The sequence below is a fragment of the Cryptomeria japonica genome, chromosome 8 (assembly GCF_030272615.1).
Source record: "Cryptomeria japonica chromosome 8, Sugi_1.0, whole genome shotgun sequence".
NCBI lineage: Eukaryota > Viridiplantae > Streptophyta > Pinopsida > Cupressales > Cupressaceae > Cryptomeria > Cryptomeria japonica.
This window is the reverse complement of record NC_081412.1, coordinates 68,286,890-68,308,309: the sequence shown is the minus strand read 5'-3', so window position 1 is coordinate 68,308,309 and position 21,420 is coordinate 68,286,890. Positions and strand designations below refer to the sequence as shown.

At 35.2% G+C, this 21,420-nt stretch overlaps 1 protein-coding gene across 1 annotated transcript; it reads right to left on the bottom strand.

The window, feature by feature from the left end:
- Positions 1-1,619: 1,619 nt before the first annotated feature.
- Positions 1,620-20,488, bottom strand: LOC131046363 (uncharacterized). The gene is made up of 8 exons (XM_057980101.2): positions 20,182-20,488; positions 12,892-14,452; positions 10,995-11,110; positions 9,779-10,504; positions 9,400-9,691; positions 9,022-9,187; positions 2,289-2,388; positions 1,620-2,149 (listed from the first exon to the last, which is right to left on the bottom strand). The coding sequence occupies exons 2-8, from the start codon at positions 14,344-14,346 to the stop codon at positions 2,032-2,034; spliced, it is 2,973 nt and encodes a 990-aa protein (XP_057836084.2). The 5' UTR covers positions 14,347-14,452; positions 20,182-20,488; the 3' UTR covers positions 1,620-2,031.
- Between the last annotated feature and the right edge of the window lie 932 nt (positions 20,489-21,420).

Below are 21,420 nucleotides of genomic sequence, written 5' to 3'. Positions count from 1 at the left end.
AGTGAGAATTCATATAGTTCTTCCCATGGTTGTTTGGCTATTGCAAATGAGTTGTAGGGTCTTGGAGAGCATTTTCAGTCATTTTGATAGCTTGTGGAGGCTCACAGACGGGAACAGTTGTACTTGTCATTGGAGTACCTTAGTGAGTTTATTATGCTATTGTTTTCACCCTCAAGCGGTTTCTTCAAGGTAAGTCAGTCTCTTTACATGGTGTTTGTCTCCATTTCCATGTCCATTTGTGAGCTAGTTGTTTTGCAGTTAATTATTTCCAATTTTTAAGATTATTGTATCCTAAGTTGGAGAACTAGTTAGAGCGTATTTTTATAGTTTACAGATTAAGTAATTCTAATAATTAGCATAAGATTTACTCATCCTTCGAAGCTATTTAAATGTAACTGCCTGCTTTTAGAAGTTGGTGCAGAACAAATTACCAGCTTTTCAGTCGTTCATTTTCCATATTATGAGCTTCCTGGTGAAATACATGCTACGATAGGTAGAAGATAGGACAGCGGGTTATTACATGTTTTGAAGTACAAAGATAACTATCAGCGAATGCCAGTGGGTTGCTTTGACACCCCACATTGTTATTTGTTGACACGAAAAGGATCACAAACACTAGTCTCCTGGCTTAGTATAGTTAAGCAGATTAAAATGTTATAATTTCATTATGCACATGGCCACTACTCAGGGTTTGCCGACAACTGCACTTAAAGGGCAGTAAGATGTTTTTGCTTCTAGCTGGGCAAGAGTGTACTAATAAAGTATTTGTAAAAATATGATTAGCTGTACTAGTGTGTTATGAATACACAACAAATCAAACGGAGTATGAAATTTAGCTAATAATATAAAACATGGCAAAAGTAGACAACTGCATATAGCCATATTCAATCATATAGTGGATGAATATTACAAACATAGTGAATTAAGAATTACAATCATAAACAGAAAAGAATTAGGGATTGTAAAAAAGCTATTTTACTTTCATCTAGGAGTGTAGAATACAAAGGGAAATATAGTAGGTGCTCCCGTCATGAAGCACAACCTACAATTTAAAGAACTTAAAAAAACAATTACACCAAACCCTGATTAAAGTATAGAACCTTCAGTAATATTTAAAATTTGAAATCCAATATAGATCCAAGAGGACTTAAAAAGAAAATCCAAAACGCCCTAAGATTTAACCATAAGGTTAAAATAGAAATTTCCCATCTTCCCATGATATAACTATGTTATGAAAAACTCAGAAAATGGCACTGGAAATGTGGCAGATCAGGGCTGCGGATTAATCGCAATTTATTTGAATATAATGCTACCATGATAGAATATTTTCTTAAATAAGCATACAGACAATGTATAGCTGTCCCATTGAGAGCAATTGTATCCCAAAAGTAACTTTTTGTATACAAGCTAACTGGGAAAAAAGAAAACTGAAGATGGTCCAGATATCTTGAGGATGAATTGCTCACCATTAATGCACAGAAAAAGAATTATCAACACCTGCACTGTCTGCTGCCTAAATTTCTATCCAAGTACTCATAATTTTATGTGAGAATCATTAAATGAGACTAAATAGAATTGGTTGCCTTTGGAAGATGCATATAATTTGTTGAACCACAAAATTAACAAAGTCAAACCTCTTATTCTATGTCAAATTTTATTTCATAAGTAAATAAATAAAAAATGATACCATTACCCTTTGTAATATATTCCTTCAAACGAGTGTTCAATACAGCAACAAAACATATATGTGTAGCTGAAGTTGATTTTCTCACCACAACATTTACTGCAGAAAATTTATTTTCCTTTCATTGGTTGGTCTTGGTATTTTCTCACCAGTACCATGTATTCTGTGGAATAACCTATATTGACTTGTGCTCGACTAAAGCAATCAACCCAATCCAAAATGCACATTACCAGCAAAGCAAAGAAACTGCCTGATGTTCCAAGGTACAAGGGAGGAAACCTTAAAATGACAATTGCAATATCTTTTCTTTGGTACAAGGTCAACTATTGAATAGCCAACCATTTTATTCACACTTCACAATAGGCTCGGACAACCTCCACAATTGGAGCTCGGCACATTGGACACTTTCCACTATTGTGAACCAATTCATTTGCACACTTTGAACACGTACACATGTGACCACACCTGAAAAAAATCAGCGTATCTAGCTAAGTATTTTTAGCCACATGTATATCATATGAAACGGGTTTAGTAATACTAGCTCATGGAGAATGTCACAAGAAAATGCATAAGACAATAACATGAGATGAATTAAATTTATAACCTGTACAATAAGGAATCTATTTGTCTGTCACAGCAAATACAGCAAATGCCTTTCCGGACTGCAACCCATTTTGAACCATCAATAACTTCCTCTGGTAAATCTGCAATATAATACAACTCAAGTAAATGTTAGAATGTTCACATACCAGATATACATTCTACTCAATAGTTCACAACTATAAGAAAACTATATTATTAATGACATCAACAGAACATACAACATAAAGACAACTGAGATCAAAAGTTTCATTTACTAGGAAATCTGTCAGTACTAATTTCTAAAGAAATTATAGAGTGAATTATTTTATGCTTTCACATATTAAATAATATGTCCCTAATTTTATGTGCCTCCAAATTCTTGAATATTCAGTGGACTCACTGAATATGATTTTTTGCATGCAAATAATTAGAATGAATGGAGATCAATGTGTGATGCAGGTGGCAGCTTAGCTCTATGGTCAAAGTCAATGCCAAGGTCAAAACTATGGTTGATGTCAATGCCAAAATCAATCTCCCACTAAGTTGAAGCCTATACAGTCTTGCATCTATTGCCACACCAACATTTCTATTAGCACACAATGGTGCAGATATAAGATCTCATACAAAAATTAATCTCGAGATTCATCTCCCATAACACCTCTTTATTATTCCGTAGACCCAATTAAATCTTTTCATACATAAATTCAGTCCAATAGAGAATATAGATAGATATCTCCTTCAAGGAAATGTCATGTATAGAACATTAGAAATAATTAAATTCTGCTAGAATACTTAGTATATACAACTTTTGGAAATTAGGGGGACATTATTTACATTTTTTGTTTCGCAATAAAAGATTACATAATTTTCCTTTTAATTTTCTACATCTTCCTTGATATTTTTTAATTCTTGTTCCAATCTCTTTACAATGTCCTCTTTGACATTAAAGATATTCTACTTGTCACATTCTAGGAAGCATTTATTTCCCTCTTCCTTAAAAGATCTAAATCTGAATCTTTTGGGAAGATAGACCTGGTTTCTGCTTCTGAATTGGACACCAAAGAACATGCGGTTCCTCCATGGTAGAAAACTATTTTCTTTTAGCAACAAGAGCAGTTCTGGAAAGTCGACTTTATCCAGTTGTACCTCTCTCAAAACAACTCAGAATCTCTGTTGTGGACTATCTCCTAAAATATTCTTGAAATTTTCTTTCAACTGAAACTGCTCAGACTTCAATAAGATGCTTTATCAGAGAGATTCTTGATGCTTAAAAAAAAACATGGTCATTTTTGGCCAGAAAACAATGTTCCCAAAAGGTCAAATTTTAGAGTGATTTCCAAAAAATTCTGCAAAGTTTCTTTGAAACAAAAGAAATTGAGCAACAATCTATGACATGCTGAAATATAATTTTCTAGATTTTCTGAAATTTACTCAGCTTGTTTTGATATCAATGTTATGCTCTAAGTATAGGTCTTAGATATTACTCAATAGAATTATTAAAGATTATTTCCTGTATAAAAATGATTATATTGAGTAAAAGTATCATTCCAGGCAAATGAGAATGTTGGTGTATAATCATGCTTAGGTGGCAAGATGGAGCTAGTAAGTGAGGTTTTAGTTTTACCTACTTTTCCCTCCGAAACTGGGAATTTGAATTCTCTCATTCCCTTTATATGTACCTCAATTCCTGATGCATAATCAATCTGTCCATTTGCCAACAAATCACATTTGTTTGTTGTTTCTATTTGCTCAAATTTCCTTGGCAAATCTCACATGGTGTAAAAGCAAAGATGTGCCAAAGTGAAAGGTGACTGACAGATTTGGCTCTGCGCTAGAAGTCTGGACGAAACTCCATTTTTTAGCCAAATTTTCAGTTGTCTTTGCCACCCATATAGATCTCATGCCAAACAAAAGCAGATTTCAGCGTTGAATAGAGCAAGTCAATGCAGATTTAAAGAAAGGTCGTGTGCAAGCATCAAGGCCAAAATGGACAGCAGATTGCAAATATTGATGGAAATTTGAGACCAAACTTTCATTTGAAATTTGCTCTTCATATGAAATCAAAATTCCTTTGCATTTGCATTTCATTTGGAATTTGCACGAGACTTGCATTAAACCATCAAAATTTGAACACAGCAGAGGCTCTATTCTCTTGTTACTTTTTCTCATTTTCCCTCCAAAATTTGCAAAAGCAAATTTGTTTCATTTGACAACTCGAAATTGAGTGCCGAATTTTTTGAAAGTGGTTATTGTTTAAAGTTTTAAACCTAATCCATTGGAGTCAATTTTGCACTATCATTGTAAGTGTCATTATTCAGTCCAATTGTATTTGCCTATGCACTACAACTCTAAAATGTCAATTGTAAGGGGGTTTCTCTAAAATTGAATCAAAGGGGGTGTAATTTGTGTTGCATCTTGTATGCTTCCGTACTTCTTCCTCATTTTTTTCAGTTTGAGACTAATTGAGACAATATGGGGATTATAAATATAATCATGAACTGAGATAAAGTTCCACTTGGGGAATTCATCATGTCATTTAAAAAGAAATTTCATTGTTTTGTTGCCAACCTAACATTAGAGAACTATTTGTCTTGGAAACAAGGGATAAAGAATCAATGTTGTACACATGGTCTAACACCCTATCTCCTTGGACTCATTCCTAAGCCACATGACAAATATCAAAAGAATAAATGGTTACCGTAAAACAAAAATGACAAGGTTTATGGACTAGTAGGCATTACAATTTATGAGGGATATTTCCATCACATAGAGCACAAGTGCCCGTTTACTGCTTGGATCATCATCCAACAATTGCATGGATCTTTTGAATCTTCGTCAAATTGTGATGTTCCCTTGAATAATACCAAGAAACCTACTGCACTAGCTTGTGCGGACACATCCTCAAGGAATGATCAGTTGACATACATTGATTCTCCATATACTGTTGCATCTACAGATGAGGATACTACATCTCCTCTCACATATTGTTGCATCTATAGTTGAGGACACTCCTACATCTACTGTTGCTACTTCCAAGTTCAGAAATGCTTCTTAAGATCATCCAGTGGTTTGGTGCAACAAACTATTCATATCAATCTTCTGGAAAGATAGCTCATGGGGACATATTTCTACCACATATTCAATCTTTGTTTGTAGAGTCCCACATTACCAATTTGGAGGACACCATTGAGAACATTGGTCTTCTATTTAATGATAGTCACATCAACACTATTGTCACTTCATGTCCACCACTAGATTTTGCTCGACTTTCCAACGTCAGCTTCTATTGTAACAAATTGTGCAGATATCCATGAGTTGACCTATCCAACTCAATCACCATTATCTGCAGCAGTATCAAGATCTTCTATGGTACATGATTAATCTTATCAGCATTTGTCACATGTCAGCATTGGCTTGGAGATTTGTGAGCATCCATCATGGGCATCTTATCAATCTTTGGATCATGTGTAGAATTCAAAAACGATCATTCCCCTTCCTAAATGTTCCTATATGGAATGGGAAGTCAACTTGCATACTTTTGTGGTTCTATTTCTTCCTAAGAGGAGAAATGTTGTTTGTCGAAATTGGATAATCTTCAACACTCCTTGTTGAGCATTTACAATCACTATAGGAGATTCTACATTAAGAAAGCATTTTACTGCCCTTTACAATCACATGGGGTTTTGTACTTCTCATACATAGAATGCATTTTATGAGTGCATTGTGCTTGGGTACCTTATTAGCCTTTGATGTCGAGTCCCGCTCTTTTTAGGTGTTGGTGTACAATCATGCTTAGGTGGTTTGCTAATGTAGGAAGATACAGGTAGTTAGTGAGGTTGGTAGGTTTACCAAAACTGGGAATTCAAAACCTCTCATTCCCTTTATATGCACCTCAATTACTAAAGCATAATCAATCTCTACATTTGCCTATAATTTACATTTGTTGTTTCTTTTTGCTCAAGTTTCCTTGGCAAATTTCATAGAGAAGGCACAGCCTAGTGAAAAGTAGTGTAAGCACACTACTACTCAATAAAGCCCTTCAAAGAGAATCTTGCTCCGAAATCGATCACTTTTTTCCAGAAGAATATAACATTTCAAAGAGATCAAACTTTAGAGATCTTTCAAAAAAAATTAAATATTGATAGTATGACCTAATTCCAAAAGCTCTTGATATTATCTTCTTTTAATAGAAGTTGTGCATTAATCTGAGATGAATGGTGCAAGATAAATTGTCTGAATTTGCAGATTTCTCCTGAGGCAAGATTGTCAATCTAATACCATGTTAACCTCTAATGAGCATATTTCTCAGATAAAAGAAGGCAAAGGTTAAAACATGATTTTTTTGCATACAAATTATTATGACAAATGAAGCATCACTCCAAGTAAAAGAAAAACACAGCCTCAAGAAGAGTGTGGAAGCACACCTCTACCCAAAAAAGTTCTGTAATCAACTGCAACCACTAAAAGTAGTTATTCTGTCTTCACACCCACTTCCTTTCATAAGCATTAAGTTAGACTTCTCTTTTCATTATGTGTGGGTGGGTGGGTTGTATCCTCTTGTAAATTCTGAGACAACATGGAACAAGATTCCACAATCTTCATGCCTACCATCAATGAAGCGGCGTATATATAAATTGGGATTTTTCTGCCCTTTTGGCTGAAGCATAGGAAACTTAAATGCAATTTAAAAATTCCTTTTTCACATTTTCAACAACAGATGCTCTGGTTAGTAGGCTTAAGTGGAGGGTCATTGATTGGTAATCAGCACAATAGTTATCTTATATAATAATAACTCCATATTATTAGTTCCAGGCTTCAAGGTCAATAACTGTCCCTAAGGCTAATCCTCCAAGGCAGACTGCATTAACCTTATTTACTAAGAAATTTAAGGGCCTTATAATTCATATGGTTACAAAATAAGTGAAGGTATCTAATTACATCCATCCCCTTAATGTTATGATTAATTAAACTGGAAGCAAATGATGTTACATCAACACATTTCAGCCAGCCTAGTTCAATAAGAATTTGAGTCAATGTTGATTTGTTTATAGAAACTTCAAATTTTTAATACTTGCTGCTCTTTACTCTTCTGATCTATTTCATGATTCTGGAAAGCTGCCCCCCACTATCATTAAGCCATCTGCTCTCAAATTCAGATGTTGACCTTCACCAATGTTGTTTAAAATTGATGAATAATTTATCCATGGCCTTTCCAACTCATCTTTCCACTGATTATGCTCTCAAGTGCAGTTAGGAGATTCATTTCACCCGGAAAACTTGGGATACCTTCAGATACATTAGACTAAACAAACTCCTACTACTCATCCATGGCCAGTTGCGAGTCCTCTGCTCCCAAACTCAAAGTTCACCCACTGAAGGCATTGGGATAGAAGCACCACAGTGATGTTGCCAGTTGCCACAGCAAAAGAACCTCCAGAACTAGTTTTGTATACTTTTCAAAAACTAGAATAAGACAACAGCATCTCAACAATAGCTGACATCCTTGATTCCATGACTGAAGCTTGTTTTTTGTGTATCAGAAAAACAAAGTTGCCAATTCCCACTACCAGTCATTTGGGAATTTTCTGCTACTTGGCATAAGTGGTGTAAATCTAGTAGGAACCTCAATTCTTGAATAAGTAATTGGATGGTAATTCAGTCTCCTTAAGACTACATTACAAGTTCACATAACTAGAAGGCCACAAAAAAATTTACGAGAAGCATCACCAACCCAGACTATGTGCTATACAATGGCACTACAAACAGGATAAGATACTAATTACATCCATGAAGCATCACCAACCCAGACTATGCGCCATACACTAGGCACTACAAACAGGATAAGATGCTGACAAACCGAACCCAGATAAGTTGAAATGTAAGTATGTAGTCTGTTAATTCCTTACGGGACATTAATAGCCCTACAAAAGGTTAATTGAAGCAGAAAACATATAAATTTATAATGCAAGAGCTCGCTGTCTGAAAAGGGTATGAATAAATGTGCAGCATTGAGAAAAGTTTTTTTTACAGCACAAGAACAATCTCTCTCGTCTTATTACAAGATTTCATTAACAAAGGGCATGAAAACCACTTATCTCAAGAGTATACTGCACAACTACACTGCTTTAATTATCAGTCAGACACAATAAATTAGAATCAATGTTTGTATACATCAAGAATCTGAAGGCATCAACCATGAAATGCAAAGGAGCAGACAATACAAAATAGCCCCTATCTCTTACATTAGGGTCACTTTCCTCTTTCTACATGATTTCATTAACCAAGGATATGAACACCACTTAATCTCGAGGGCATACTATACAGCTACAATATTTTAATTATGTCAGAGACAATAAACAAAAGTAGTGTCTATGCACAACAAGAAACTGAAGGTATCAACAATCAACCATGAAATATAAAGGAATGGGCAATACAAAATAAACCTTAGTTCATACATCACAGGATAATCTCATTTATTAACAACAGAATTCCTTTTTGATAGTCTTAATTATGCAGGTTTGTTAGAACATAAATCCTGGGCATTGCTAAACTTCTGAAACATGCCATCATGTAAACTAGTGGAACTAATGTCAACATTTTTAAAGTACAATTGTATAAAGAAATAGAAATCTGAAATACACTTTCTAACAATAAACTGAAGGCATCTACCACGTGATAAGAAAATACAGGTGTTTTATAAGAGTTAATATTACTATAACATAGCTTCTAGACTTTTATTGACACGAAAGACTTACCCTGGCCTCCATTTGAACGGTTTAAAGCAGCAGAAACCTCTTGCCTGACAGAGCGTTGCAACTCCAGCTGCATGTCCATGCAAGTTTCTACCATATGCTGTAAGTCACTCATTCCTTGTTGGAGCCTTGCTATTTCACTCCTTAAATCATTTATGGCTTCCCACTCCTTTGGCAACAACCAGAAACATTAGAGAGTCAGATTGCTTAGCTACACATACATGCTTCAAACAACAACACTGAACAAAGATACCTGAAGCCATGTGCATCCTTTGTTAAAAACACAGAAAATTTTATGTAACTTTCAAGCATCCACAAGTTTTTAATGTTAACAATACTATTATGTTGCACCATACACTTTGAGTTAAACAAGGCAGTCACCATTTCAGGATGCTGTAATGAAGAACGTGACCGTGACTGTCTGCGTATCTCATGCCTCCAAAGTTGGTGTGGTGGTGGAGGCGGCGGTGGTGGTGGTGATATGAATACTGGTCCATCTCTAATGTCAAATGGACTTTCGTTTTGTCCCACATCTTCTTGTTCTTCTGGCTCCTGCTCCTGCTCCTGCAGATCCCAAGCTATAGGAGGGCGGCCTTGATTCTGTAGATAGGACAGGATTAGCTGATCCATTCTTTCCCTAAATTCACTCGCCAAAACTGTTGACACGCTTCGCCTGCAAACAAATTAAATATACACTGTTACCTTCCTATCCTAAAATTACCACCCAATGAAATTAGAAATTAAAATGCACTAAACATACCTGCTAAGAAGTTCCCTGAGTTCCATGTTATATGCAGTTGCCTCTTCTAAACTTTGGAAATCGCTGACTCCACGAGCAGTAGGAATTTCCTCCCAGGATCTTGATGCTCCTTGTGATTGATCTTGCCAATCCCTAACCAATTCCTGTGAAGCACTTCCTTGCCAGTCCACATTTATATCTGGAGAAGGATCTTCTTGCCAATCCCCATTTGCATCATGTGAAGCATCTCTTCTCCAATCCCCATCCATGTCAGAACCACTTCTTTGCCAATGCCTGTCAACATCATCCAAAATACCATCCCAGGCCATTTCTACCCCTTGCGTGGCACCTTCTTGCCAGTCTTCATACCCTCCCTCGGAAACATATTCTTGCATTTCCCGCTGCCTACCCTCTAAATTATTTTCTTGTGTGTTCCTGCTATCTTCCTCTGATACTGCTCTCTGCCAATCCCCGTCCTCATGCTGAATTACAGCTTCTTGCCAGCCCATGCTCGAGACCAAAGAATTTCCATTTTGAATTTCCTCAATATCTCTTCTTTGATCTACTCTGTTTGCAGCCTGGTTACTTTCTTGCACGTCACTATGAGACTCATTCTGAGTTATTTCTGTTCCTCTCAAAACATTGGATTCATGGATTGTAGAGCCATTCGACTGCTGATTTTCAGAGACATTGGAATCATTTACATCTTGACCCCCAGTATTATTTAATCCAGTTCGGAAACCTTCCCTGATGATTAGGCATATAAATTTATGAGATTTACTAAGACTTATCAGGATGAGATGCAAGCAAAAAGCATGCTACCTGATTCTTTGTTTATCTAAGCACATCAAAAGTTAAAAAACAGAACATTGGTTAAAATGCCAAAAATGCTGGTACAGTCCACAGCTAGCGTGCAAATATATTTTGTTTATGGCAATTCAGTCGTATTACATCTAGCATGCCAGAAACATAGTCATTAGCAACTCAGTCACATCATTATATGACAGAAAGATGCTAAAAGCATCCAAGTTGAATATCTTGTATCTTTTATGATGGCCAAATTAGCCTCTATCTTAAGAGGAGATTTCCCATATCAGAAAAATAAAAGATGATATAAACACAAAATGACTGCCTCCATCAACACGGGCACTCACAATAAGCCAACTACAATGGCAATCAACTCAAATTATTAAGGAAAATAACAATTTGGAAAATAAAAGTCAATAGTGTGGCATACCGCAAACCAGAAACAGTCCCACGGAGCCTTAGCTGGCCTAGCTCCCCTGCTGCTGTTGAGGACCTCTGTTCTTCACTCAAAGCTCTACCACGCAAGAATCTTCCTCTGAGTAAAGACTGCAACAAAAAATGAAAAAGTCATCTTAAAGTGGTATTATTGCAAAATGGTACTATCAATGAGTGAAAAAAGTGAAAGTGTTGATTCAAAGAGTGCCATTAAAATCCTCTTATATAATAATCAAATAGCATCCTAGAAAGTGCAAATTCATAACAATAATAGAAAATACAGCCTTTGAAAAGCATATATCAGCTGCTTCCAATGCCATTCAAAATTAGAATTATAAATCCCATTGGATCGAATGTACAACAGAATTTCTATAGAAAAGTGAGTGTATCATGGTGATGTGTCAAGACTCAAGGCATTTGCTCATAGCCATTCATGATACCAGTAGCTTTCCTTGAGACTAGGAATAAGTAACTTGGTTGCAGGTACTTAACTGCTAAAGAATAGAAGCATATCACAACAAATCAGGCTTAGAGAAAAGAACGCAACTCCAAACCTTGAGTACAAAATGTTTAATTACTGTTTTGCATGCCACTATATACTACAAATATTTTCATGTCATGTCTGTGTTAGTTCTACTTCATCAAATATCCATTTTTGCATTGTTTTAGCTTCCAATCTTAAATACAATTAAGGGCATGGAAAACTTCATTTGACACTGTCAAATTCTCAAGCAATTGGGCCTTCTATCTATTAAAAGGGTCCCCAGAACAGCAGGACCATGACCTGCACATACCCAGGCTGGACCCAGACACATGCCCATACCCCAGTGAACCCACGTCCAGTAACTTAAATAAACTGCTAAGAATTGCATGAAATTCGCAGCCTGTGCAACACAATTTTTTGTGCACCAGCAACCTGTGTGAAGTGAGTCAGAGAGCCTGCAGTGAGGCATTGAAGCAGCAATTTAATTGCAGTGGCAGCAGAATCAATTTTTGCTCTCAAACTTCTGGTCATGAGTGTGACTGATACTTCCAACGGTGATTCTGATAAACTGATTCTATTCAGATATTTAAATGACAGCAACATTGTCAGGTGTTGGGCGAGTATATCCATTTTTCAAGTTCTTCATCAGATGCAGATGGTACCTATGCTTCATGCTATAGGTAATAACTTTAAAAAATAATGAATACCTTTTTAAAGCCTAAAGTTTCACATTTTAAGAACTTCAGGTTTAGTTTATTTTTAAAACACACACACACATATATGTTTTAAACTTCATACTTTTACCTTATTATTTCATAACCAATCCCGAAAATAAAATTTAATTGTATAATTTTTTATCCGGATAACAGATTTCAATTATCTTTATCACTATCAATTGTATTTCCAATTCTTTTTTTTTCTTGGTGCAACTTTGAGGGTTTTTGTATATCTATATAGCACGGCCATGTTCAGCCATACTAAACCCAGGGAGAAAAATTACCATACTGGTGAACCCAATCCTGCACCTGTACCCGAATCAGCAACTTAGTAAAATTATAATTAGTTCTCAATAAAAAATTCAGGGTAAACAAGCAGCTTTTTTATAGTAGCTTATGCTGTATGATAAATATAAAGGTAACAGAATGAAAATTTCACAAAAACGTAAACCAAAGACCACTTTACAAATAGGAAAAATTATAAGACTATACAGAACATGAGAATTGTCAAGTTTAGCTCTATTATCAATTTATGGAATCTTCTCGATTGGAAATACAGGAAAATAAACAAACTCATTGGACTAAAAGCTGAAGTCAGTAGCTGCTTTCTTATTGTAAAAATATTTAAACAAAGAAAGAGTATAAAACGTTGATCCCAAGTTGATTTACTGAACCTAGTTGAAAAAGCTTACCTGTATACGATTGCGGTGTGAAAAATGTGAAACTGCCCGGTGCTCCAATAGTCTCTCAAGCTCTCTCTGCCTTTCTCTGACTATCCTTACAAGTAAATCAATAATTGCTTGCCTTCCCCGCAATCTTGGTGCATTCCTATTCACATAATCTTGTTGATTCTCTGCCAAATGCACAGGTGCTTGACCCTGAACTGCTTCCCGTTCCCTTGTTTGCCTATATACTAGACCAGGTTGTATCTCCTGCCTTTGAGAATGCTGCCTCATGTTTCCTGATGCATCTGGCTGTTGGTTTGTCACATGTACCCACTCTTGTGATAGATCTCTTCCTCGTTCTTGCTCAATTTCAGCATGAAAGATTGCTCTCCTGTTACAATTATGTGTTATTAAAGGTGTACTACCTGTCATCCAGCTTCTCACAATATGCCTTACCCTTTCCCTTTCTCCTTCTCCATCCTCAAGAGATTGTTCTCTTCTAAAGTTTAGCTCACTCTGGCAATTTTGTCTGTCTGATTGACCATTTTCCTGATCCCTGTACATTTCATGCCTATTTTGCACCACACCAGCATCATTGTTAGTTTGTATATTAAATTCCGACTCTCTTTCCTGAGACGGGTGTCTGTTCCCTTCAGAATTTTCTCTCAGCTCATTTGACTGGTTTAAAGAATCATTGTCATTTGTATTGTTATTAAATGAGTTTATGTCTCTTCTACCTATGTTACTAGCACAGGGCGATGCATGGTTACGTGCCCTTTCTCTTCTAGGTTCAGCAACCTCAGAAACAGACATTCTTATTCTATTCCTCTCTCTTGAAGAGTTAACTCGTGACTCACCTTCCAATTCCCTCCACATTTGCACAAGTGTAGATGCTCGAGTACTTGGTCTTTCTACACTGCGCACAGATCTAGAAGGTGAGGACTCCCTAAGGAATGAGCAATCCCTAGTTGATACAGTCTGCAGACCGGCAAGAGAGATAAGTTCTGCTTCACGTGTCTGTCTTTCCATTGTTGTAATCATCTCTTGAGCCTGGCGTGCAGCCCATCTATTCAGAATCCTAGATTGGCGCCTTCTTGCAGCTGAAGACTCTATTGAGTCTTGTCCATTATTGGAGCTATGTTGCCTGCACAGCAGTTGCTCACCTTCCTCATCCTCATCCTCATCTTCATCTTGCTGCAATAAATCCTGGAATCGACAGATATTGCATGCCTCCCTCACATGCTTCAAGCGCCATTGATGCATATGATAGCTGCCACAGATACTGGCATCATTAGGCTCATCAGAATTGCTGCAAGAAGCAAGGGTCATACAGGTATTAAGATGATTGCGGATAAGTTCTTTCAGTCTCCGACGAAATTCAGCCTTTGCATTTGAAACAGACTGAGCTTCTAATAATTCCTTGAATTGCTGCTTCTCTTGCAATTGTTGGCTGTAAAATATATTAGCCAATCTTTCATCCATATCAGCTGATACTATAACAATGCTTTCTGATTTCTGACAGAATTTCAACAGGGCTTTAACTGTCCTTTAGGTTGAAATAAGAACTCAGAAGGCTTAACTTCAGCAGCTGCAGAAGGGAACAATTAAACAAGATCAGTAAATATTGGGCACATTATCTGGCATACAAATCAATACTGCAGTATATATCAATCAAATCATTTCTCCCCTCTGCATACTGATTTCAATTCTATAATTAAGTAGCTTAAGAAAGCTTAGCATGAAAGATCGTCAACTTTACATTCAAATCTTAAGTAACTTTAACAGCAACCATGTCATCATCTTAAATTAAATTTCAATGTTCAATGGAACCTATAAACCTGCAGTCCAGCAGGTCGTGGTCTAAGTGGTAAGGAAGAGAATTTCCAAGATGATGACATAGGTTGAAGACCTAATGCTCATATACTAATGTGACCAAGACTAAGGGAAGAGCTTAAACAGCCAGAGCGTTGACTACAATGGACTGGCTGTTTATGGGAGACAAAAACAGTGTTGCATAACTTTTGTCAACTGATAATCTTACATTTTAGCCAAAATATTACAAAAAGGACTTTTGCAATGTGCAGACACATTTCAAGACACGCCATACAGAATTTATGAAAATGAAAACAAGTTATAAATGAGTTAAAGAAAACAGTACAAACTGCGGGGAAAAGATATTGAAAACATAAGCAAAAGAGGAGATCAACTTCTGTGTTAACTGTTTTGAGTTTTAACATTTCACCAAACATATAATGTGGTGATCTTGATATTCGATGTGCTATTTGAATTCTGTAACACATGACGCTTGTAAGAATGATACCATGGTTTTTCAACCATTATTTTTACTGATATTTTAAAAAGTATTTTTCATTTTGAGCCAAAGGCCTTACCATTTTTAAAGGCATGCTTCCATACTCACTGTTATGTTCTAGAAAAGTACTCTGCATTTATTAAATTAATTTAGATTATTAAGAGCTAATTTTGTACTAGAAAAAAGGGGTCTCCATAGTTACCAGGTCAAAAACACTTCCCAATCTTCAAGACATGAAGTGCTATGCCTCCAGATGATAGGAGGCTCTGGTTGGCATATCCATAGTTATCCTTAAAACATCCCTTAAAAATTGGGCAACATCCCTTAGATGTTTTTCAAAATGTTCTATTAAAGGATGTTTTTTAAATATGTTCTACAAATTACACGGATGTTCCTCTCTTCTATTAAAAACTGGTTGAGGAGAGTTAAAAGAAATAAAAAGAAACTTCAAAAAACATGTAATTTGGTGATCTTTGTATGAAAGTTACACTATGTCTATAGCAGAGAATTTTCTATTGAATCCAAAAGTGGTACAAAAGAAGGTTGAACAATATTTCCTTCAGCTCCATTAGTTGTGATAGTATTTGAAAAGTTACAAGCCATTTTTATTTTTTATTTAAAAGATCCATTTGAGACATTTGAAGTCAGTATATTAAAAGTTAAATATACTAAACAAAAAAGCACTTTGGCATTACCCCAGAATTTTTATATCCTATTATTGTACAAAAAGCAACCATCCTCATCCTCGTATCTGTAGAATTTGCTTAACGATACATGGTATAAAAAGCAAAACATGTTAGGGAAACAAATACGAGATAAAAGGAAGAAAGAATAGAGAGCAAAGGGGAATCTTCTTCATTGGTAAGAATCAATAAATTTTCAATTCTCCATATGGAAAATATGAAGCTTGGCTTCCAAATACACAATTATTCTAATCATGGAAATTTTCATCCCTAAATCTTGCACTACCATTTTACCAATGCTGCCCACTTTGTTTAAGTTTACCGCAGACATGAAACCTTGAAACCCAGGAAGTCAATGTATGTAATCTTCAGAAATATAGTATGGTGTAAATATTATAATTACTAGGCTGGGGAGTATGGAACCTTGAAACCCAGGAAGTCATTGTATGTAATCTTCAGAAATACAGTATGGTATAAATATTATAATTAGTAGGGTAAAGATACTGAAATAAAAGGTAAAAATCTTTTAGGACACAGCATAGACAGCATACCTCCTGCCACCTGGGCATATCGGGCCCCCTAGAGGAATTTTCAATTTAATTTATGTATATATTGCTCAAATTATTTACTCCTTCAGACTCAACCTCAGTATGAAGCTCAGGAATCAATTGGTTTTACCAACCCATCAACACCAGAGTTCATGCAAAGCATCTCAACATCCCAAAGATAATCATTGCCATGGAGTCTGGACTTTAACATATCCAAATAGAAAATTACCCTGACTGCACCAACTCCTCACAGAATTTATGATCTTATTTATAGATTATAAAGAATCAAATCCTGACATATGACAAACAAAAATTTAGAGGAACGAAAAGAGAAATCCCTCAAGTACAAAACTAAGCCGATCCTGACTTCAAAGTATTAGCAAAGAAAATTACCAGAACTAAGCCAATCCCTAATTATATCTATTAGTTTTACTTACAAAATTATGAACATCATATCATAGACACAGGGCAAACAAGAACTTAAATTTAAAAAAGACTCCCTGGAGCATAACAGTGTTATTGTACTATATTCCTGAGATTTGAATTCAGGGATACAAACTTTATGAACTAAGCATTAAACTTTTTTCAAACTTTAACTGTAGAAAGCCCTATTGTATAGAAATACGATCATGTGACAACTGAAAATCTCAACTGAGGGTTTGAGGAATTCAGCATCAACATATATTGACCTATTTTTTAATGATAGCAACCTACAAACTTTAGTTTTGTGATCATGTCACACACCTAACATCAACTAAATTTATCATACTTCACAGATTTTAAAACAAGGTTTTAATTTCACCAAGATTTGTGGATCCTCGGCATATGCTAACCAAGTCTTTAAACATAGGAAATGCAATCCCTAAAGCGTAAAACTGTTTGGGTATTGCATGCTTAAAATCAGGCTTCCAGATTTCAAGAACTTAGCACCAACATTTCTTAAATGCAGTTTTAACAATGACAATCACTCTACCAAAGCATTATGATCATGGTACATACCTAAAATCAGAATCGTGATCCCACTTTTGCATAATTTAGTGTCAAATTTTTTAATCCTGGTTATAAAATAGTCATAGTCGTAAAGCAGGTATTTAAACATAAAATAAGCAAACTAAAAAGCGTGAGAGTTTGTTTGGTATGCCAGTTTAACAATCTCAGATTGACAGTTTATAGATATGGTTTCAACAATTGAGTCCAGGGCTGCACAGGGCATACACGGCCATTCTCCCAATCCACACCCTCCCCCAACATCCCCAGGTACAGTGGAATGGCAGCGAATGCCCCCCTGGCCATCCTCTGTAACCAGGGAAACTGTGGACGAGTCTCCAGGGGCCTAATGTTCCCCAACCATCCCAGTGACTGTCAGACGTCCCCTGGGCAGTTTGAAATTTTTTGACAAAAAATACAATCTGCTGTACAAAGAACAAATGTATGATTGCATAAAACTGTAGAAAAGAAAGTGTAAGACTTTTGATTCTTTGAATAACTAAATACAGCTATAGAATGAAAGTGCACAACTATTGAATGATGGCATAAAACTGTAGAATGAAAGCGTAATGACAACATACATTTCTTACTCTTTTCATCAAAGGAAAATTGTGTGACTGCATGGAAATATGGAAACAAAATTTGCAGTTATTGAAAAACAGCATACAACTATGGAATGAAAACATACCCCTGTTGAATGACAACATAAAGTTGTGTTTTCTATCAATGAGCAATTCTATGACTGCATACAGCTGTACGAGATCAGGCAATTATTAAATGAGAGTATACAGATGTAGAATGAATAAAACCATGACTGCATGTAGCATATGTCAAATGAGAACATACAGTTGTAAGAAACTTATGTTATCGTTAAACTCGTTTTTCATTTTGTAGCCTTCGGGCATTTTTTCGTATTGAAACCATTGAACAATGAAATCAAATATTTGTATATTGCTGCTATACTTAAATCAATGTGTTACATTGAATATCAAATTTCATATTTCATATGAATGTCTAAACTTCAAATTTTGATGTCGTGTATGGCTGAACTTGTATATATCCCCTGAAACACTGTGGAACATAGTGGAAATCCCTAGAATATACCATTATTAACATGTTGCATCTCTAAAGTTAACTCAGGGTTCCATAGTTCACAAATTTGACATCGAAAATATTATCGGCTGCTTTTAACAACAGCCTATTTGTGAACCCTAAGAAATGGCACATGACAAGCAAGTATGTAATTTTTAAACATAAAAAAGCAATCCCTAAAGCATTATACAGTTTTGATATTACACAACAAAAACCTCAATTTCGAGTTCAGAATTTCATGAATTCAGCATCAACATTTTTAAAGCACAGCATTAAATATGGCAATCCCTGTAGAGTAGCACCACAAACAAATTGCACACATAAAATCTGAACTTGGAGTTGCAAACATCGCAAAATTTGTATGAAAAGTTTTTCACCTGAGTTTAATAATAAAGGAAAAATTGGTTTGTCATGGTAGTTACCTTGTAACATATATGGATCAAAATAAATGTTTAGAACTGTACTACCAAAATTTTCAATATTAATCCAAGTAATTGTAATCAAAACATCTCCACAATATTATCAGTACATTTAACAAAACTAAAGTTTATGACTGTAATGCTCAAATTTTCTTTATTCATCAAAATGATTTTTATTCAGAAAACCTCCACATCCCAAAATATCAACATATCTGAACTTCAACCTATTAATCCAGATTCCAAATCTTTCCCGTCTTGGCTGGCTTCTAACCGTGTTTCCTATACATGCATCAGGAAAGAATTCAAACCAAAAAATGAATGTCTTCTATAAATCAATATCTAAATCTGAGTCCAGGATTCCAAATTGCAAAGATTTTGCATCAACAGTTTTTAAATCTGGTTTTATAATCTCTATAGTAAACCACTATGATCATGTCATATACCTAAAATTGGAAATTAAAATTTCACATTTCAAAAATCTAGCATAAAAAATTTAGAGAATCGTTTTAAATACTAGCAAACCATACAACCATCTTACACATCCAAAATCTAAACACATGCTCCCAAAATCAAATATGTTAAGCATGTGCCAAAAAAATATTTTGGCATTAAAAGAGCAATTGCTAAAAAATCAAAATGTGCTAGTATATGCACACCTAAAATTTGATTTCAGTTTTCAGATTCTGGGAAAAACTAGCTTTAACATTTTAAAATCTTCTTTTACTAATAGTAGTTTCTGCAATATAATACATAGATCATGTACATCTGTAGTCGGGGCTCCAAATTTCACAATTTCTGCATCCAAAAAATTGAAGCGCCGTTTTACTAACGGTGATAATATTTTTTCTATATTTAAACTGTTTTACAACATTCTAAAGGGATTCAAGGCTCCGTATTTAACAAATCTAGCCCCCCAAACAAATAAAACCCAGTTTTAACAACGGCACTATTTTTTATTGGACATTTGAATTTGTTTATAACTATCTTCGAAGAATTCAGACCCTGAACATACGGTAAGCAAGGATAAATTGAAAATAGGAGAAAAAGAAAAACTCTGTACTAAAAATCCATGTTAATACTACACGCTGAAAATCTGAACTAAAGGATCCACATTTAACAAATTTAGCATCATTTTTTTTTTAATCCGATTTAAACGGTAGTAAAATTTGTACATCACAATTCGTTGCTCAACATATCCATGATTTCCGGAAAAAAAATCTTGTATTTTAGCTTCGCAATCTCCAGAAACAAGAAGTTGAGCGCAAAATTTATCAAACCTGTAAAGACCAGTCATGAATTGAATCTCCTTCAAATTTCCACCTCCGAAAAACGCCTTCAAATGCGCAGAGCTACAAAATGCTAACGATATGCCTCGAATTCGGGCTCAAAATGCTCGAAATCGGACATTGAAAAAGAATTTACAGTCATAAAGAACAATCAAACATCAACAAATTCAGCCTATATACACGACTCCGCAAGAAATTCAAAGCTTTGACACAGATTTATGAAGGTGAAAGACTAACAATACAAGTAAAATGAACAAATCCAAACAAATTTATTAGCTAATATTATGCTCATAATTAGCGTTTTAAACATTTCAAATTTTGCTTCGTAATGAATCCGCTTTGTATGGTGTGCGCTTCTCGCAGTAAATAAAACAATCTACTGCGGCTATCGTAACTGTGCCACGTGTCCCAGGAGATGACTTTATTTCAAATTTAAAGAGAGACGTTACTCTTTTGGTCCCCCGGTCCGTTATGCTCTTAAGTGGATATGATGAATTTATGGAAAGTGCCCTAAACATTCGGGCCACTTTTCTCGATTAAAGGTTCACTTTCATTAACCCCAAGCTGCTTGTCTTGGGTTGAATGTGGAGGTTATGGACCATTAACCTAGTGGTTCCATGGAAGGGGCTTAGCAATTTCAAATTTTAGTATTGGATTTTGTTTTGAGCAAGTTTTATATTTGAAAGTGTGGTTTTTAGATTAAATTGTGTATATTTTTTAATTAATATTTGGAATCATATTTCCAATGTGATGAGTTTTTAATTCAATTGTGTGTATATTTTTTATGGACATTTGGAATCATTTCCAATGTGATGAATCATCAAGCTATCTTTAGTCTTGTGGACGTTAAAATTCTCTTCTTCATCATCATCATCACCATCGGGATACACTGTGTATATTTATTTTTTAAGACAATTTTGAAGTGATTATTTGTCAACTTCTCCTTCTTTAATCCCATTAGTAAAAATTGTTTTATCCATAACTGATTTTCTTTAACTTGGAGATCTATCTATGTCATTTTATTTAATATAAAATGCTCATCATCAGGCTATCCTTAGCCTCGTGGACCTTAAAATTGTCTTCTTCTTCTTCTTCATGAACTCATGAGGATCAACTTGTTTATATTTATTTTTTAAGACAAAGTTTTGAAGTAATTATTAGTTGCTTCTCCTTCTTTAATCCCAATAGTCAAAAGTTGTTTTATCCATAACAGAATTTATTTAACTTGGG